Source organism: Saimiri boliviensis, chromosome 5 (assembly GCF_048565385.1).
Source record: "Saimiri boliviensis isolate mSaiBol1 chromosome 5, mSaiBol1.pri, whole genome shotgun sequence".
NCBI classification, from domain to species: Eukaryota; Metazoa; Chordata; class Mammalia; order Primates; family Cebidae; genus Saimiri; species Saimiri boliviensis.
In genome coordinates this window covers 102,954,433-102,976,220 of record NC_133453.1, presented here as the reverse complement: position 1 = coordinate 102,976,220, position 21,788 = coordinate 102,954,433, and the positions used below count along the sequence as shown (strand labels likewise).

The 21,788-nt window shown below is 37.0% G+C and overlaps 1 protein-coding gene across 9 annotated transcripts in view; it reads left to right on the top strand.

Annotated features, from left to right (window-relative positions):
• The first annotated feature begins 4,723 nt into the window (after positions 1–4,723).
• Positions 4,724–21,788, top strand: part of R3HDM1 (R3H domain containing 1) — a 123,079-nt gene continuing 106,014 nt past the window's right edge. For 7 of the 9 annotated variants that reach the window (XM_010330639.3, XM_039469802.2, XM_003922010.4 and 4 more), the window contains exons 1-4: positions 4,724–4,813; positions 7,383–7,593; positions 18,470–18,511; positions 18,993–19,082. In XM_010330639.3, the coding sequence (XP_010328941.1) occupies positions 7,423–7,593; positions 18,470–18,511; positions 18,993–19,082 (303 nt within the window). In that variant the 5' untranslated portion in view covers positions 4,724–4,813; positions 7,383–7,422. The remainder of the gene's footprint in view (positions 4,814–7,382; positions 7,594–18,469; positions 18,512–18,992; positions 19,083–21,788) is intronic. The other 2 variants (XM_010330649.3, XM_010330619.3) reach the window with 1 other exon arrangement.

Below are 21,788 nucleotides of genomic sequence, written 5' to 3'. Positions count from 1 at the left end.
AGTTTTATATGAATTCATTATGAAAAATAGTACAACAGGGTGAGGCACATCGTAGATATGTATTAGTATTTGGTTTTGGTAGTAGTTATTTGTGTTCTTTTGTAACTTACCTATTCCTGTCATTCTCCAGTTCTTCTTTCTCTTGATTTATAAGAGCTGCTTTGCTTTAAATATTTTGACTTTTTTGTGTTAGAAATAGTTCGTTTGTATGATTTGCCGTTTGTTTATGTTCTATTTTATTATACAGAAATTTTAAAATCTTGTTCTAAGTTTTAGAACTATTTACCTTGGATGGCTTCTAGATGTTGGTGTCATACTTGGGAAGGGCTTTCCTACCCAAAAATTATAAAAAGATTTTTTATGTATCTTCGTACATTCATACTTTTACTTTTTTAAGGTTATGACCTTTAATTTTACATTTAATTTCCTTTTATTTATGGTTTTGGATAGGTGCCATCCTTTTTGTGCATATGTAAACCCAAGTTTGCATAGTTGGTACTCATCTATGAGTACTCATCATAGTTGGTACATGTGGCATTTCTCTGGTTATCTACCTGGTAGCACAGAAATTGTATATAATCAAATCTCTGACTTGTCCCTAATAAATAGCATGTTAACAAGTAAAATAAGTTTTTTTGAAGTTAAACATGAATTTTGAGCACATATATCCATTTCTCTTAGGTTGACCCAGATTCTGAAAAATTCTGTTTTTAAATTTCAGTAATAGTAGAGACTGAGATATATATACCTAATGAATGCCTACATTTTGTTCATTTTTTCCTCTAAGTTGTCTTCCTAAATTTTGTAAGTTACTCAGTATCTTTCACTTACTGTGCAACTATTATATTAAGACAGTACATTTAACGGACTTCTAAATGTTACGTTAGAGACATGATGTGCCATGTCTGTCTTGTAGCTTTCTACGCTTGACACCCACAGGCCCACACAACCTTTGGCAAACTGAGAAGTGTAGGCTTCATAGGTTTACCAAAAAAGAGTGTTTTTGTTTTTCCAGTGAGTACCAAAGCTGAGACGTTGCTTTTACTTGAAGATTTGGAGAGGGAAACCATTTTTATTTCAAACAAGTTTATGAGCTGGACAGGGTGGCTCCCTCCTGTAGGTTGGGAGCACTTTGGGAGGTTGGGACGGGGGATTACTTGAGCGCAGGTGTTTGAGACCGGCCTGTGCAAAATAACAAGACCCGATATCTATAAAAACAATTTAAAAATTAGCTAGCCATAGTGGTATACGCCTGTAGTCTCAGTTACTCAGGAAGCAAGGATGGGAGGATAGCTTGAGACTCAAAGGTCAGGGCTGCAGTGAGCCAGGATTGTGCCACTGAACTCCAACCTGGGTGACAGAGCGAGACTCTTGTCTCTTAAAAAAAAAAAAATTAGGCCGGGCGCGGTGGCTCAAGCCTGTAATCCCAGCACTTTGGGAGGCCGAGGCGGGTGGATCACGAGGTCGAGAGATCGAGACCATCCTGGTCAACATGGTGAAACCCCGTCTCTACTAAAAATACAAAAAATTAGCTGGGCATGGTGGTGCGTGCCTGTAATCCCAGCTACTCAGGAGGCTGAGGCAGGAGAATTGCCTGAACCCAGGAGGCGGAGGTTGCAGTGAGCCGAGATCGTGCCATTGCACTCCAGCCTGGGTAACAAGAGCAAAAAACTCCGTCTCAAAAAAAAAAAGAAAAAAAAAATTAAATTAAAAATTAAACAAGTACATTAATGTTTTGGAGAAGAATTCAAAGTTTGTATAATTTTTTTTTTAAGAGAGACAGGGTCTTGCTATGTTGCCCAGGCTTGACTTGAACTCCTGGTCTCAAGCGATCCTTCCACCCCTGCCTCCCAAAATCCTGAGATTACAGGCCTAAGCCACTACACCCAACAGTTTGTATGAATTTTTAATATTCAATTAGAAGTCTTCAAATGAGAGCCATACACAAAAATGCAGTCACTTGTGCACAGTGGCCTCCTGTCAGCCTACTGTTGTGCATGGGTAGGGGTCCTGTAAATTCAGAAGGTTGTTGGAGGGCTACCCTGTAAGAGGCTTGTAGTGGGTGCTCTGCGTTTAAATCAGTCAGTCCTCACAACAAACCTGGAAGCTTTTCCCACTTTACAGATTAGAAAACTGCAGCTCAGAGAGATTAAGTTATTTACCGAATATATAACTAGCAGAGCAGGGATTTAAACCCTGGTCTAATGCTAGTGCACTTTCTCTTTCTATTGCCATTTCTATGTGCCATTGACTCCTTCCCAGGCAATAACTGGTCATTTTGATTCTGAATCATTTATTTATGTAGTCTGTTGTCAGGTGATGTGGCATATTAGCAAGTTTTGGTCACACATACTGGTTGTGTGACTTTGAAGAAGTCATTTGACTTCTAGGCAATTGTAACTTGAATGCTGAATTACAGTATTGGACTAGGTGGTCTCTTGCTTCTTAGGGGTTCCGTAGGACCTTGGGATCCTAAGAGGATCTTCTAAGATGCTCACCTCTTCAGTTTTGCCCCTTCCCTCTCTCCTGTAGCTATTGCCTTATTTAGTACCGTATTTATTTCTTAAATGGATTAAAAGCCTTGCTTTTATGGAATTACAAATTTAAGGGATTCATGATTTAAACTGTAAAATCACTTTACAAAGAACACAATTTGGTTGCTTAGTGAATGCTGCCATCTTGTGTCCACCATTTTATGAGACAAAAAGCTAAAACTGAGGAAAATTACATTGAAGGATTTTGTTTGTTTTTAGTGGAACTTAAAACATTCATTTGATGTAGTGACTAGAGAATCTTGGTCAGATTGAGATGACACAGTATCAGTTAAAACATTTTTGACATTTGTTTTTGATACCCCATTTTCTGTTATCCTTGTGTCAAACATTGTGAAATCAAAATATGAGAACTAATATATAAGGATATATCGGGTTTTGTTTTTTGTTTTTTGAGATGGAGTCTTGCTCTATCGCCTAGGCTGTAGTGCAGTGGCATGATCTCGGCTCGTGGCATGATCTCGGCTCCCGGCATCCTCTGCCACCCAGGTTTAAGCAATTCCCCTGCCTTAGCCTCCTGAGTAGCTGGGACTACAGGCACGTGCCACCATGCCCGGCTAATTTTTTTTATATTTTAGTAGAGACAGGGTTTCATCATGTTGGCCAGGATGGTATCAATCTCCTCACCTCGTGATCCGCCCACCTCAGCCTCCCAAAATGCTGGGATTACAGGCGTGAGCCACCGTGCCAGACCAGGATATATTGGGTTCTAAGGGATTGTATTTCAAAATGGTTTTTGAATAGTATAAAATGTGAGTTACTTGACTAGGCGCAGTGATTTGCCAGCCTGGCCAACATGGTGAAACCCGTCTCTACTGAAAATATGAAACAATTAGCCAGATGTGGTGGTGTGTGCCATGCCTTTAATCCCAATTACTTGGAAGGCTGAAGCAGGAGAACTGCTTGAACCTGGGAGGTGGAGGTTGCAGTGAGCCAGTGTCTAACCACTGCTTTCCAGCCTGGGTGACAGAGCAAGACTCCATCTCAAAAAAAAGAAAAAACTGTGAGTCCCTCTATAATGCATGCTTCGCTGTCCTGGTGTTAGGTCTCTTGGTGCTTAGACCTCACTATATGCCTATATGTAGGCATTTCACATTAAAATTGTACTATTCTGTTTATTGACAACAAAATTGTCAAAGGACAATAGAAGAGGCATATAATCTTTTTAGAGTTGTTTACTTGCTAGGCTATATTCATTCATACTGAATAAATATAAACTGAAACTGACTTTAAAAATATGACACAGAGAAAATTTTGTATTTGGGGTTTTTTGTTTTGTTTTGTTTTTGCTCCGCCATCCATACTGGCATGCAGTGGCATGATCATAGCTCAGTGTAACCCCCAGCTAAAGTGATCCTCCTACCTCGACCTCCCAAGTAGCTAGGACCACAGCTGCATACCACTACACCCAGGTAATTTAAAAATTTTTGTAGAGATGGCGTCTCACTGTGCTACCCGTGCTGGTCTTGAGCCTCTGGCCTCAAGTGATCCTCCTGCCTTGGCTTCCCAAAGTGCTGGGATTATAGTCATGAGCCACTGTACCCAGCTGACTTTTTTTTTTTTTAACTATGTAGATTTCATTGAAACTGTTAAATGGCTTATTGTTTTTTTTCTTTTGTATTTAAAAAAATCTAAAATGTTATTACTATTCAAAATTGCAGTCTTAAGTCCATAGAGTTACAGCTCTAGAAGAGAACTTTAAAAATCATGGTTCTTAAAGTGTTTCTAATTGTGATCTTTTTTCTTCTCCTTATCTACAGATACTATCTCAGTTATAACCCTGACTGCATTGTAGCTGCTCAGTACATACCATTTCCCCTTTTCTTCTCTCTTCTGCTTTTAGCAAATCAATCCTTTAGACCTTAGTGACTTACTCAGGTTCACATAGCTAATACATGTTACAATTCATTGTTACTAAGTGTTCTGACTCTTGTTTAGAAAAATAATATAATAGAACAACTGATAGTAACATTTTTAATTTCTCAGTTTCATGTGGAATGTTCCATTTCCCTTGGCTATTTTGTTAAAATAGTTTCTTTTCTTTCATTTTAGGCCACGGAAAAGTATGATATATTTGATCCAAGACAGTCCATTTCAGTCCAGGAATCTACAGTGGTGACAAGGACATGGGACTCCTCCTGCCAGATTACGGATGGTTCACTACAATTGACATCCTGGCTGACAGCTGTGGAAAAGAACCTTGGATTGTTTTATTTTATTTTTGTGGGACACCACAATCCCAAATCCAAAGGACACATCAGGTAATACTTTCCTGTCATTCAGAAAAATACTTTTCTTTTTCTCGCAAAATTTTACCTATGAAAAGCAAGGAGCCGGAGTGTTTTAAGTAACTTTCCCACCCCCTCACCATTTTGCAGCTGTTGGTTTTCAGAAGGAACCAATTAACTTTGGTACGGGTTATAATTAAGGAAAACATGGATGTTTTTTAACATAGTTCAATCTGTCTGTGACTTTAGGATCTACTTCTCTTTGGCTTTTTAAACTTTTCATCTGTATTTATAAATTGCTAAAATCCAATTGTTTATTTATTTATGAGATGGAGTCACACTCTGTCACCCAGGCTGGAGTACAGTGGTGCTATCTTGGCTCAGTGCAACTTCTGCCTCCCAGGTTCAAGCAGTTCTCCTGCCTCAGTCTTCCGAGTAGCTGGGACTACAGGCATGCAGTGCTGTGCCACCATGCCCGGCTAATTTTGGTGTTTTCACTAGAGATGGGTTTTCACCATGTTAACCAAGGTGGTCTCAAATTCTGGCCTCAATTGATCACCTACCTCACCCTCCCAAGCACTGAGATTGCTGGCATGAGCCACTGCCCTGGCCCTGAAATCCATTTAGATATTTAATTGCAAACACTCTTTCAGGAAATGAACTTATGAATTTTTCAAATTGACATACAGAAAATAAATTCCACTAGTTTTTTTCCCCCACAAGATTTTATTATGAAAATTTTCAGAAATATAGAAAAAATTAAAGAATTTGACCGGGCATGATGGCTCATGCCTGTAATCCCAAGTGCTTTGGAGGCCAAGGTGGGCAGATCACCTGAGGTCAGGAGTTGAAGACTAGCCTGACCAACATGGTGAAACCCCATCTTAAAAAAAAAAAAAAAAAAAAAAAGAATGAAAAATTTAAAGAATTTTACAGTGAACACCCCTATAACCACCCCTTGATTTTATCGGTAACATTTTAGCATACCTGCTATAACCTATGTCTATCCCTCTACATATCAATCTGTTCATTTTTTTAAAATGCATTTTAGACTCAGTTGTTTATATCAAGTTCTGCCATTGTTGGTTTTTTTGTTTGTTTTGTTTTGTGACAGAGCCTCACTCTGTCACCCAAGCTGGAGTACAGTGGCATGATCACCGCTCAGTGGACCCCCCACCTTTCGGCTTCAAGCGATTCTTGTGCCTCAGCTTCCCAAGTAGCTGTGATTACAGGCATGCACCACCATGCCTGGCTAATTTTTGTATTTTTAGTAGAGTCTGGGTTTTGCCAGGTGGCCCAGCCTGGTTTTGAACTACTGAGCTCAAGCAATCCATCCACCTTGGCCTCCCAGAGTGCTGGGACTACAGTCATAAGCCACCTCACCCAGCCAAGTTCTGCTGTTTTTATTACATTTTTCACATCTTAACATGATAGCTGTCTTTAGCTTAATCTCTGATACATTAACCCAGTGTGAACTCAGTAGTTTTCTTAAACTCACTAATGATATGAAATATATTGGAGTCTTATGTATTTGATTTCCTATGGATTCCATGTTTTAGAGTGCCTGGATAATATGTGTTGTTTGGCATTGAATCGCTTAATTTAGGAAAGTTTTCAATGCTTTCTTATTGCTGAACATACTTGTTAATTCAAATTTACAAGTGTATTCTGTAATAGAATATTACTGTTTTTTTTTTTAATTATTTCCTTTTGGAAATATTTCAGGGTGATTAAGAGATTTGGAATTTTAGGAATCCAGATGAAAAAGCTATGATAGGTATCCCTTTGGAGAGAAAGATTTCTAATGTCTTCTAAATACAAATATATTATTCTCCAGCCATTACCTTCTACCTTGATCTGGCTCATTCCTTAATGTTTCTTAAGAATTGCTACAAGTAAATGTGCATGAAAATCACCTCATATTCTTTTTTTATTTTTGAGATAGAGTCTTGCTCTGTTGACAGGCTGGAATTCAGTGGCACAATCTCAGCTCACTACAACCTCTGTGTGCAAGTGATTCTCTTGCCTCAGCCTCCCACAGAGCTGGGACTACAGGCGCCCGCCACCGTGCCCAGCTAATCTTTGTGTTTTTAGTAGCAACGAGGTTTCACCATGTTGAATGGTCTCAATCTCTTGACCTTGTGATCCATCCGCCTTGCCCTCCCAAAGTGCTGGGATTACAGGCATGAGCCACCTGTAATTCTTTCTCTTTAAATGTATTTATTTATGTGTTAGCAATAGGGACTTGCTATTGTTGCCCAGGTTGGGCTCAACCTCCTGGACTCAAGCAATCATCCTGTCCGATATCCAGGTAGCTGGGGCTGCAGGTGGGTACCACTGCGCCTGGCTCACATCCTTTTTATAGCTCTTTCTCACTGTATTGTGATTTTTTTTTTAATTTTTTTTTTAATTTTTTTTTTTTGTATTGTGATTTTTTTATGTGGATGTATCAACTACAGAATTATATACTCCTTGAAGACAGGAATTTTGCTCCTGTCTATATTACTCAACATGTTATTTCTGGAACGTAGCAGTCAGTCAGTGTTGTGCAGTAACTGAATGTAAAAATGTTTCAAACTGGATTAAATTTTTTTTTCTTAAGGCTTCAAGCTCCCTGTAGAATTCGAAAATAACCTTTGCTAATGAGGATGTCTGATACTGTTACTGTAAAAGATGAAACTGCTACAATGAAGGATTTGGAGACAGAAGTGAAAGATACAACCAGAGTTGAAAGTCTTATCAAATCAGAAAACTATGAGAAGATTTTGGTAGAGAAGAATGAACACTGTATTGAGAACAATATTGATTTGCAGGTAAACAAAATTTTTTCTCTGGCTACTAATACTAAATATTCAGCATAGATTTATGTTTATTTTCATACAAAACTCACTTCTCAAAATTCTAAAAGGGTAAGTTGACCCTTGGTGACATGCTTACCAGCTGGTTTTGGACCCATGTGGATTAGCTTGCTGTCTTAATTCTGATTTGCTTGTATCATGTAGTAGAATTCTTTTTATTTGTATGTGACTAGTGCATTTTTGTTGACTTTATACTTTCTTGTTCCACCGTTTTCCTAATTATCAGTGCGTGAAAGTTCAAAATGTTAACCTAAGATCTCTTAGAGGAAAGAGAAATAGAATAAAACTGCAGACAATCTATTAGCAAAAACAGCCTTCAGGGGGTTCCTCAGTCACTCAGCCTGACTGATAAAAAGGATTTGTGGGTCTGTGCATATATAATGACTTAGAACAGCCCCTGAGAAGACTTCTGATTCCAGGAATAAATGGAAATTGAATAGATTAACAGATTCAAGATAGATAAAAATGGTCCCAAGTAATAGTATTTCTAGTAGTATTCATTTATTTGGTAAGATTTTCTAGTTACCTATTTTCTCAAAATGAAGGACTAACAACTTTTAAACCTTTTCGTTTTGAGATGGAGTCTCGCTTTGTCACCCAGGCTGGAATACAGTGGCGAGATCTCGGCTGACTGCAACCTCCCTCTCCTGGGTTCAAGTGATTCTCCTGCCTCGCCCTCCCAAGCAGCTAGTTCTATAGGTGCACACCAACACACCTGGCTAATTTTTTCTGTTTTAGTAGAGATAGGGTTTCACCATGTTGCCCAGGCTGATCTCGATCTCCTGAGCTCTGACAATCCACGCCTCAGCCTCCCAAAGTGCTAGGATTACAGGTACACTCAGCCTGCAATTTTTTTTTTTTTTTTTTTTTTTTTTTTTTTTTTTTATAGCTATCATCATTAATGAGTCAGGAAATGAAGCAGGACTTGGGCTGAGAGAATTTTGTATTTTACAAGGTATCCAAAGAAGTCCTTTGTTGACATTTAACAGGCCAGTGGACTGGTCTAGAGCATCCTGGACTGCTTCTGTCACCTGTCTGGCACCTAGGTAGGAATGGCTTGAGTGCTGGGCTCAGGTGGGACTAGAAGCACCTATTTATGGCTTCTCGAACAAGGCAGGTCCGAAGTAGTCAGACTTCTTATGTGGCAGCTCAGGGGCCCCAGAGACAGTGTTCCAAGAAAGCCAAGCAAAGCTGCAAGGTTTCTTTTGATGTAGGCCCAGAAGTTCCAGAACATTACTTCTGCTATCTTCTTTTGATGACATAAGTCAATCAAAAGCCCAGGGGAAGGGGAATTAGACCCTGTCTCTCAGTAGGAAAGAATTTATAGCTACCTTTAATCTACCACAAAAAGTTATTCAAAAACATTGTTTAACTGTAATGTTTTAATTTTGCTTTACAATTAAAGAATTATATTTTTGGAGAAAATATTCTATCATTATTTCTATATCCTAAAGGGTTTGAAGGCTATAAGCCAAATATTACAGCTCTGCTTTTTTTTTTTTTAATTCTTTTAACTTCACTTTTTTAAAGAAACCTGTTTTTAAAGGTTATCTCATTCTTTTGTTCCTTCGAAAACTTTCTTTTTTCCCTATTATATACCACACACCATGTTAGACAATAATAGCAATTCCTCCAGCTATAAAAAAGCATTTAGGCCCCATTGATTATAGTCAAGTGCAAATTATCTCACAAATTGGGAGGAATAACATATTTTTTCCCAGTCATTTTAAAAAGTAATAGCACTTTTTCAAACAACAAAAAATTGCCATGCCTGTAATCAGTACAGTCAGTGATGGCAGCATGCCAGTGTCCTGATTGCATCAGGGAAAATCTGCAAAAGTTCTATTGCATTTGTGATTGAAATAATAAAATATTTCATTTTAGCCTCTTTTCTACACTTAATGTTTCTTCTCCTAGATCATGCTTATCAACAAGTCATTAACTGGGATTATTGCATTTCCTACCATGTGTGTTGTGTTGCCTTTGGCAGTAAGCCACAAGAACATTCTGATGACCACTTTCACATCATGGCCCAGTTATTTGTAGCATAAGAAAATTTTCCACATTCTCCAAATCATTTATTGAAAGTCTATTCTTTACCAAGGAAATACCATAGTAAACAAACATGGGTATGGTCTCGACCTCTTGTTTCCTATAGCATAGTGACTGTAACGATTTGGAAAGAGGAAAAAATAGAATGTGAGGACTCATTTTATGTTAATCCAGTGAATGCCGTATTCATTTTATTTATTTATTAATAATATACTACATGTATGAATATTGACTCTGTTTTGAGTTTTTGAGGTCTAAGATGCTTTCATCCAAGGTGGCTGGCAAGGGGGTACCGTTGAAATACCTCTTATAGAACAGATTTAATTAATGGAAATCGGGAATTTAAAAGAGATAAAACTGGAAAATAGGTCTGTTCTGTGTTTTCATTTAAAATATTGTAAAATAAAGTCAACGGTTTTATGCATCAACAGGAAATAAATGTTTTGTTTTAAAAAGTCTGGTTAATACGGAGTTACTTTTAACTTAATGTGGAGTTAACTATTCTAACATACTACCAGATATCTCATCTTTCCTCTAAGATACTACCTAAAGATTGTCATGTTAAATGGCAATTGCTGTTTTCGCTCTTAAGTTTGGATGTATGTAGCAAATAATGTAGGGTTTCTATTGAGATTTTTGAATAAACTGTTACTTTATTCTAATAGAGTAGCAAGATATTCTCTACTTTGCTCTCATTCTGAAAATCAGCTACCATGAATATTATAACTTATGTCTGTTACCTTGCTTTAGCATAATAATATTTGGAGTGATTAAAGGAAACGAATGTTTCCCTTCCAAAAGAAACATTCATTTCATTCATTTATATAAAAAACTGAACATCTAATGTATACATTTTGCGAAGTTATTTTCAGTTAAGGGATATTATAGCCTCTTTTGTACTATGAAGAAATCTTATGATTTTCTTTCTGTTAAGGATAGTATTTACATAAAAAATAATTTCATCAAACAAGAGAGGCCAACAGACATGATATGTCCTCTCAGGTGGTTTCAAGCAGAGATTATCTCAAAGATCTCTTGACCATTTAATATATAAATAATTCTACTTATGTTTTCTTTCTGCTTTTACCAGTTTTCTCTTTCTACTTTTAAAAAGTGTAGGTTTTTTGTTCAGGGTTTTGTTTTGGACTGTGATCTTTTATAGAAGTTTTAGGATTACTTTTGTAAGAATTTCTTACTACTTCAGAGCTAATTCAAGAAATTTGTGTGCATTAATGTCAGGAAGTTAACTTTCCCACATAGATGTCTTGGAGTTGTTCTGAATTGTTGATTATCGTCTCAATAACCTGACAGGTTTTTGGTCAGTAAGTTTTCTACTGCCACACACTGTTTCTATTGAGAATGTGGAGGTGCATTTTGGACTTTACATTTTTATGAAACACTTAGAAGGCTGGGGTGGTGGGTGCCAGGTTTCTAAATCCAGAAAAATGTATTTTGTTAGACTACAAGTATCCCTAATCTTTAACATGGGTTAAGTGGATGGTGGGAAATGTTTACTTTGATTTCCTGTGTATAACTCACTGATGTGGTCTCCATTGTTTGATTTTCTTCACAGATAGGTTTTTCAGATTAAATTTAGAGTAAATTGGCCTGATGCAGTGGCTCATGACTGTAATCCGAGCACTTTGGGGAAGGCTGAGGCAGGCAGATCTCAGGAATTTGAGACCAGCCTGGGCAACATGGCGAAACCCTGTCTCTACCCCCAAAAAAATACAAAAATTAGTTGGGTGTGATAGCATACACCTGTAGTCCCAGCTGCTCGGGACACTGAGGTGGGAGGATTGCTTAAGCCTGGGAGATCAAGGTTGCAGTGAGCTGAAATTGTGTTGTTCCACTTCAGCCTGGGTGACAGAGTAAGACCCTGTCTAAAAAAAAAATTTTTTTTTAATAATAAACTTAGGATAAATTATATTTTGTGTTGATTTTTGCAGTCATTTATTTGAAATATAAAATTAAAAACCCTGTGCTCTGCTTATTAAAGGTTCAAACTCAACTTTCCCATTCTTTTTTTTTTTTTTTTTTTTTTTTTTTTGAGACGGAGTTTCGCTCTTGTTGCCCAGGCTGGAGTGCAATGGCGCATTCTCAGCTCACCGCAACCTCCGCCTCCTGGGTTCAAGCAATCCTCCCGCCTCAGCCTCCCAAGTAGCTGGGATTACAGGCATGTGCCACCACGTCCGGCTAATTTTTTTTGTATTTTTAGTAGAGATGAGGTTTCACCTTGTTGGCCAAGATGGTCTCGATCTCTTGACCTTGTGATCCACCCCCCTCGGCCTCCCAAAGTGCTGGGATTACAGGCGTGAGCCACCGCGTCCGGCCCAACTTTCCCATTCTTTTACAGTTGTATCTTTGTACTTAACAAATGGTTTGTCCAGGTGTGTTCATCTATATCCATGTGTATATGCACACAGCTCAAAACATATTTGGGAACAGTTCAAACGATGCCTCTCCCCCTCCATTATTATTAACAATAGGATAGCCAATCCACGTTGTATTGGTAAACAAGTCCTTGTGTGCCAGTCAATGAATAGCTCCGACATAATATGAGTGAATTTTCCACAATGAGAGTTGGATAAAATACATATTTTATATATTCTGTTTGAATAGTAAGCCCTTTGATAATTAAGATGAGACTCTTACGTCTTGTATCCCTCAAGTTAATTCCAGTGCATTTCTTTAAAAAGGATCTGGGCAAGATAAGAGGCAAGAAAGCAGTGAATCTAATAAGGCTGTCAGAAAAGCTCAGAACACAAGGCCATACTCCTTCCACAATGAGGGCAGTAAATAACAAATTCCCTAATTTGCTAGGAAAGTATTGATGAAATAATTAACTTATTTCATTAATCTATTAAGAAATGAAGTGTTGCCGGGCACGGTGGCTCAAGCCTGTAATCCCAGCACTTTGGGAGGCCGAGGCAGGTGGATCACGAGGTCAAGAGATCGAGACCATCCTGGTCAACATGGTGAAACCCCGTCTCTACTAAAAATACAAAAAATTAGCTGGGCATGGTGGCGCGTGTCTGTAATCCCAGCTACTCAGGAGGTTGAGGCAGGAGAATTGCCTGAACCCAGGAGGCAGAGGTTGCGGTGAGCCGAGATTGTGCCATTGCACTCCAGCCTGGGTAACAAGAGCGAAACTCCGTTTCAAAAAAAAAAAGGGCCGGGCACGGTGGCTCAAGCCTGTAATCCCAGCACTTTGGGAGGCCGAGGCGGGTGGATCACGAGGTCGAGAGATCAAGACCATCCTGGTCAACATGGTGAAACCCCGTCTCTACTAAAAATACAAAAACTAGCTGGGCGTGGTGGCGCATGCCTGTAATCCCAGCTACTTAGGAGGCTGAGGCAGGAGAATTGCCTGAGCCCAGGAGGCGGAGGTTGCGGTGAGCCGAGACCGCGCCATTGCACTCCAGCCTGGGTAACGAGCGAAACTCCATCTTAAAAAAAAAAAAAAGAAAAAGAAATGAAGTGTTTTTTTTAAAGGACTGAATAAAAGTCTCTTTATATAAAATAATTCAAATAATAACCTTAGCTGTTTTCCTGCTTGTCAAAGAAAGATTAAAAGGATGTGTGTAGCCAAACATGGTGGCTCATGCCAGTGCTTTGCGAAGCTGAGGCAGGAGAGTCGCTTGAGCCCAGGATTTTTAGACTAGCCTGGACAACACAGGAAGACTTTGTCTCTACAAAAAATAAAAACAAAAAATTAGCGAGGTGTCACAGTACATGCCTGTAGTCCTAGTTGCTTAGGAGGCTGAGGCGGGGGTATGACTTGAGCCCAGGAATTCGAGGCTGCAGTGAGTTAGGATTGCACCAGTGCACTCTAGCCTGGGTAACAGAGTAAGACCTGTTCCTTAAAAAAATAATAATAATAAATAAAAAGTATGGCCAGGCACATTGGTTCACACCTGTAATCTCAGCACTTTGGGAGCCTAAGGCAAGCAGAGTGCTTGAGTCTAGGAGTGTGAGATCAGCTGGGGCAACATGGCAGATCCCATCTCTACAAAAAATTAGGCATGGTGGCTACTCAGGAGGCTGAGGTGGAAGGATCACCTGAGCCCAGGTCAAGACTGCAATGAGCTGTGATTGCACCACCGCACTCCACCCTGGGTGACAGAGTGAGACTCTGTCTCAGAAAAAAAAATACTTACCTGTATTGTACCTAGTTCATAAAGCCTGACAAATGGTAGGTGGTATTAACAGTGTTATAATCATTATCATAATTGTTACTATTTATTAACAATAGCACGATTATATGGCATCTCAAAATTGTACCTTTATTGTCTTGCAAGATAGATTTTTCTTTAGTAATAAAGAGTAAAACTTACCATAACCTTCCCACATTTTCAGTACAGTGGTTTCGTTTATTTCTATTAAATTCTGTAACTGTATGCTGTATTTTTATTGTTTTTTATTCATATTGAATGAGTTCAACTTTTTAAAATTTACAATACATTTTCCATAGTATGCTTTATTTTTATAATTCTAGGATTTGATACTCTTTCTACTGAACTTGGATCATATGTACATATGGTAGCACTTGTAAGCACATCTACTTTTCAGGGTGCTTTCTTGGGATGTGTAAAGATGTTTGCTACATCTTGTAGAAGTGCTTTTGCATATTTACTGTTTGTACTTCTTTGGATAATTTTCATGTACATCACCAGTAGAATGGGATGATCCTTGATCTTTTATTATATGGAATAACACTAAACCAGATAGTTTATGACTTTCTCCATGGACTTTTCATTAGAGTCTAAGAGTCAGGCCTTTGAATATTTAACTCTGTGCTTTATGGCTCAAAAGGTTAAATGTTAAAAATAAATTGTGATTGTGTTTGGTTTATTGGTTTATTGATTTTTAAAATAGCTCTCCTGCCTCAGAGAACTTCGTATCTTTTATTCCAGTAGAAATTAGCAATCTAGCATCCATTATTTTTACTACCCTGATCTTAACTAGACATGGAACATTTTCATTGTCTTCCTTATAATTCTGATTAATCTTTACAGTACCTAGAAAAGTACCAAGAATTTGTAAGCCCTTCAAGGTGTATTGAGTCTGGTTGAAAGGGTATAACCATTATATTTTTCTTCCTAACAATTATTAATTACAAAGAGAAAATTATCCCTATTTTTTAAATGTCAGATTTTTTTAGTTGAGTGATATTTAATTGGTATTTTTGTGCCAATACATATATAACTAATAAGGATTGCTCTGTTTTTCTTATTTCTCCAAATTCTAGTAGCTGATAGCTCTGACGACTTACCAGTATCAATTTCAAACTGAAATTCTATTAAGGATGGTTTATATTCTGCACCCATTTTTTGGCCTAGTTCCTGTCTTATACTTCAGTATAAAACAATGTAAATTATAAATTGGGGACTTTGTTCCTAAGCCTTGTAAATTCTAATTTAAGGCATTTCTATGGACTAATTAAATGTGTATTAAACAAACTGCTAAATTTTTACTGTGACAGTGAAATTCTGCTAAGGGTGAAAAGTGTGCTCTAAATAATAAAATTCATTTTTTAAGTAATTACATATCAAATAGAGAGAATTCCTATTTAAAGCCAAATCTAGCTGCCAAATAGATTATAAAAATATGAAATTAAGTCTGTTTACGTTAATGAACAACTTGTTTTCTCTGCTTTGTTGTGTGCATTGCTATATTTTCTAGTACATATAATATCAGTTCTTCGCTATTTGAAAGGAAATTGAAATTATGTTATTGAATAATGCTATTCTGGCAATTTATAGTTTACTGATATAGTAGTGTATTAGTTTTCTGTTGCTGCATAAAAATGACCACAAACATAGAGGCTTAAAAGACAGCACTCATTATCAGGTCACAGTGGGCCCAAAACTGTATGTAGGTCTGAGGTCCTGTTTTTTGGCTAGTTGTCAGTAAAGGCCACTCTGTTCCAAGAGGCTGCTCATAGTCCTCTTTACATGGCCCGTCCATCTTGAAAGCCATCAACAATATGTCAAGTCCTTCTCATGCTTTAAATCTCTCTGACTTGCTCCTATGCTCCCACCAGAGAAAAGTCTCAGCTTTTATTGAATTAGACTCACCTGAATCTTAAATTGTATCTTAAAATCAGCTAGCTTGGAGCTTAGTTAACTAATGCAAAATCCACCAGGGCGCAGTAGTTCACACGTGTAATTCCATCACTTTGGGAGGCCAAGGGGGCTGCTCACTTAAGGTCAGGAGTTTGAGACCAGCCTGGCCGATATAGTCAAACCCTGTCTCTACTAAAAATACAAAAATTAGCCGTGCATGAGTGCCTGTAATCCCAGCTGCTCTGGAGGCTGAGGCAGACTAATCACTTGAACTTGGGAGGTGGAGGTTGCAGTGAGCCAAGATCACACCACTGCACTCCAGCCTGAGCAACAGAGTGAGACTGAGTCTCAGAAAAAAAGCAAAATCCTTTCTCTGCAGTACCTAGATTTGTGTTTGATTGAATAACCAGCGAATGGAAATCTTGGGAGCCATCTTTAGAATTCTGTCTACCTCAAGTAGAATTTAATCCACAATAAAGTTTTTTTAATAGATATTAAATGCAGTGGACTAAGATTCTGAAGATCTGGGGTTCCGTTTGACTAGTAACTGATTCTGGACTGTGAGGTCTTTAAGACCAGGAACTGTGTCTTATTCATCTTCATAGCCCTAGTGCCTAGCGCAGTGTCTGGTATAGAACAGGAACCTAAAACATGTTTGTTAAATGAAGTCAAATTAAGATAATTTTACTTCTCTGTATCTTCCTTTATCTTTTCCTCATCTTTATCAAAGTCTCCTTGTAGACTAAAAGATAGTTAATACATATGTAAGTCTGTGAATGTTCTCAAGCATTACAATAGGGACAATAGAGAGCATCCCCATTTTATACACTTTTTAAAATTAGCATTTGTTAGATTAAGTAATTTATCTTAATCTCATTGCTAATAAGTAGAGGAAGCACACTGGTTGTCTGACATGGTCAGTTCCTAACCTTTAATAATCGATTACATTTATATGCATTTTAGAGTTTTCAGAGTCCCTTTTTTATCTGCACTTTCACTGAATCCTTTCAAGAACCCTGTGAATTAGTGCAAATAGTGTGAAAACTTTTAGACAGATTAAAGTAAACTGAAGTAATTTGATCATGGTTACCCACTAATAAGAAGCAAATTCAAAAATTTAAGTCCATTTCTTCTGCATATGAATACAGCATTTACACTGCCAGTTAATGACCCCTTTCATTTTAGAGATTTTTAATAGAAGATTTTATACCAGTGATACTTAAAATTACAAGAAATTAAAGCAGAAGACTGGGAGTAAGTCAGAAACTCTTTTCTCTTCTGCTTCCTCAGGACTCATTTAGGTATGTGCATTTTCATAGTATTCACTGTTTGCTTTTCTCCTGCTTTTTTTTCCTGTAGGCCCTAGATGGTGGCATCTACCACCAAGACTAGTTGGTAGCACAACTTATTTTACTTCTGTCGTTAGATGTGAGTTACAGGCAATTAGAAATCCTCTTGAGCAAATTAGAAAGTAGGTAGAAACAGAAGACAATACTAACATGCAGAAGCCCTCTTAGGCAGCACTGCCGTATGCATTTGTGCATACACATGTTATTTTTTTCTGAATAAGAAACAGAAAGTCATTTTCTTTTAGTTTTTCTATTTTCCTTTTGTTATTATTCTGTAGCTTGTGTAATCCAGGATTAAAATCCCAAGAATACAGGGCTTTTTCATTTTGAAGAACTTTTGGCTCAAAATGAGGGCGGGACATACTGGTAGTGTAGACTCTTATTTCTGCTGACCCTACAAAGAAGGCCTTTTTGAAGTAAAATGGTGGCCTTTTTTTTTTTTTTTTTTTTAATGTAAAGCATACTAGTCTGGATATTAAGGATTTTATATCTGTTTTACGTTTGGTATCAGACTGGGCCCCTGGTGTTAAGAAATAAAAATGGTAGATACCTGGGCCCTGTACTATTTGGGGTTGAGTTTGAAGAGGAAAATTGAAAGGAAGTAGAAGGAAAGAATGTTTAAAACCTATCTGGCTCTGATTGACAGGTGCTTCAGCTGGTTTCCCAAACCAAAGCTTGTATCACATACTTGAGTTAGTTTGCCTTACAAGGTTCCCCAGTCTTGCAACTGATGGTTAGTCTGTCAGTCATGCTGGACCTTCATATTGGACATCTGCCCTTTTTTCTTCCTTTCTGCCTCATTGCTTCACCTCAGACCTGATGAATAGGTGTCTGTCACTAATAAACTGATGGTATACTTCATACAGTATTGAAATAGCTCAGTAGATTTGTAGTTGGACTCTGACTCACTGTGCATTTGAAACATTCTCATTAAGTTGAAAAATTTTCTGAGTTTATCTACCTTAAACTGCTGATTTTTGTGTGTTGTTCGTCCTTAACCTTGGCTAAACTATAATATGTTATAAAATAATGAAGAAGTATATTTTATTTCACTACTAAGAAGTCACCATATAAATTTCATTGTACACAATTAACACAAAAATTGTGGCCATCTGCTGATTTAAAGAAAAATGCCTAAGAAAGAAAAAATAAAGAAAAATGCCAACCTACCAGGATTTTAAAGAATCTTCTGCAAGTGTGCTTCTGGGAGAAATCAGTACTCTTTCACGGAAACCAACTTTGATTTCCTCATTTTTCATACTTTATGTGCAGTTAGTTTTTCTGTGGTTTAGGAGTATGAATTAAGAAGCAAATTTTCTGTTTCAGTATGAAATTTAATACAAATCTTTCTTGTATATTCAGCGGCCATTGCAGTCATTTGGACAGACAGGAAAAAGGTCTAAGGTATAGTAAATATTTTGGTGTGCTGGCATGCCAAGGGCCTTCCTTCATGCTTGATGAATCCTTGTTTTCATATAGCACTACATTCAGTTTAGTTCTTTCATATTTTGGGGGAGGGGGGCAGAAAGCTTATTTTGTTTTATTTGGGGTTTTTGTCTTGCCTAGTCGCTTTTGTGCGTTGCTTTTTTATCTTGATGGTTCTTTATCTGTAGAGAAAACCGCTTTCTCACCATTCTTTGGGATATGAAGTTGGAATTATTCTCATTCTTTCTATTGCTTTAATTTTCAAAACTGCAATTGTTTGTTTTCCTTCTTAACAAAGGCCTTTAGTAGTGATTAATGATATGTTTAACTTGCACATTTCATCTACTGTTATACATGGCAGAAACTATTTATAAAGAAACTTAGAAACTCTTTCTAGGGGGCTTTTGGATATGCCCTAAATTTCTGAAATGTAGTGTTAATCATAAATACTTCTCTTTAGTCAAGCTCAAAGTTAAAGCTAGTTCGGAGCCTTGCAGTGTGTGAAGAATCACCACCACCCCCTGCAGCAGAGATATCACAGGAGAACCAGGTAAAAAAACAAAGCAAAACAAATGTTATTTCAAGACATGGAGGAACTGGAGAAATTTTTTTATATGATTAAATTAAGTTTGTGTTTGTTATGTTTGTTTTATTTTTACTAAATGAAACTGATTCAATAATACTTGGCACCCAAAATACACATGAAAAGTTAGAAAAACTCTTTGCTTCAATCTAAGGCTTTAAGCAATGATTTCTCTTCTGGAAAAACTTAGGAATCATGTAGTTAATTAGGAATGTGGCTTTAAGAGAGTTATAAATTATTTTTGTAAAGTTAAAAAATATTAAGGTAGCACATCCAGTGAAATATAATTGTAATGAAATTTGCTGTTTTAGTTTTACCTTTTAGAAATTTTTCAAATACTTAATGCTTGTATGCAGAGACTACCCAAGACTTCTTCTTGATAGGTTATTTAATGTAACCTGAATGCATGGTGAAGCCAATTTTCATATTACTTTGGCTCTTCAATAGTTACCTAGTACTTCTAATTTCTCACATGTCTATTCTTGTAAAATTTAGAACAATGTAGTTTAGGCAAACCATTTACTTTGCCTCTTACGTTCTTTTTAATGCTATGACTACTTTTCTGTTAATCTCAGCTATGAGTTGATCTCTGTCTTGTGTTACATCTGTATATTTTTGCGTAAATATTTTTGGACCCTTTACCAATGTTTATCATGTGATAACTGCCTAGTGGGTTGTTCTACTTAAGAAGAGTTTGAGCAACTTAAAATGCTTCTGTGTCCCAACAAACAGTTTCCAAGGAATTCTGGGAATATTGTGGTTATTTAAGAAGCCATGACTGATCCATGACATGTACATCTTTTTTATAAAGCAAATATCATTATACATTTGGTGATTCAAACTAAAACTTTTATACTTTCCCTTGATTTACATGATGCCCTCTAAAGCCTATTAAAGATATTGAGGATAATTGTCACATATTTAGAATTGTGCCGTTTTTAAAAAGCACTACATTTTTTATTGCTTCAAAAATGCAAGGAAAATGTTTTGAAATAGATTGTTGTCAATGAAATGTACTTAAAAATCTGTTTGCTTTGACATTTCTTTGTGTCAGAAACATAGGGATGAATATTAATTTGTGATTTTTTTTTTAATGTAGCTACATGGGAGATAGCTATATGCATTTGTTCGATAAAATAGATATATTTTAGCAGTAAAACAGACTTTCTAGCAAAAAGCAGAAACACAAACAAAGTATTTACTAAATTCTTGCTTGGAGAACATTTTCAAATACTGACCTTTGGGTTTTGCATGGTTGTGAAAAGACTGAAGAACTATAATACAATCTGAAAAAAAATCAGTAAAATTGTTTTTTGAAACAGCACTTTTAAAAAGTTCTTTTGGCCGGGCCCAGTGACTCACAGGTGTAATCCCAGCATTTTGGGATGCCGAGGCAGGTAGATAACCTGAGGTCAGGAGTTTGAGCAGTTTGGCCAACATGGTGAAACCCTGTCTCTACTAAAATTACAAAAATTAGTGTGTGTGGTGGTGCATGCCTGGCTACTCAGGAGGCTGAGGCAGGAGAACCTCTTGAACCTTGGAGGTGGAGGTGGACGTGGCAGTGAGCCGAAATTGTGCCAGTCCACTCCAGCCTGTATGACAAAAGCAAAACTCTGTCTCAAAAAAGAAAAAAAAAGTTCTTTTGTACACATGAGTGTAAAGAATAAACCTGTTTGGGATGGAGTAGTAGGCACTGTAATGTTTTCGAAAATCCATTTATTTGTTTTGTTGAACAAAAAACAGATTTTATACCATCTTAGCCACATAACAGTAAATGAGATTGAGGAAAGAGGGATCAGGCATCCATAAGTCTGTTAATGAATGACAGATTTTTTCAAAAAGTATACACTGCCAGAGACACTGTATACTTTTTGGGAAAAAAAAAAAAAAAGGCTGTACCATGACCTTTGTTTTTTCTCGTGCATTTTACCTATTTGAAAAATGTTGAGGGAAAAAGTGTTATGGTACTAAATTCGGCTAGTTAAAATTTATATGAGTAAAAAAATAACAGGAATATATGCTGTGTATTGATACATACATTATTGATTATAGGTAATTTTTTGTGTTGACAGTTCAAAAAGATGAGTTATGGCATATGGTTAATAAATAAAGGAGCTATGTCACAACTCAGTTATTTCCCTTCATATATTCTTTCTCAGTTTCTCTTATATACAGCAAACATTTTCTTTTTGGATAACAGTCTATGAATAAAATCCTCTGAATAAAAGATACTTCTTATAGTAGGAAGTCTTTTTCCAAGTCTTGAGATAATTAAATGGCACCTGAGTGGAAATTGAAAAATAAATTATTTCTCATGAAATGTGCTAGTATCTAATCCTTGATGGTAGACACCCTTTCCAACTAATTTGCTTGATTCAGAATGTGATTTTTGAGGAATTAATCTGGAATAAAACTCATTATTCAAAAAGTGGAGAGGCAATTAAGAGAGAGATGTCACTTGTATCTAATGAGAGCTTGTGAGTAGGTAGTGACCTCAATAACAGATTTCAATGACAGAGTGAATAGTAAAGGAATTGCAGCTTCCTATGGAGAGGTAGCTATTATTCCAGTTATTTATAGTCAGAAAATTTTGTGTATAAGGACATCAGCATTTAAAGTGTATCTTGTTTATTCACTACTGAAAACTAGGCCAACTGAAGACAAGACCTCAGT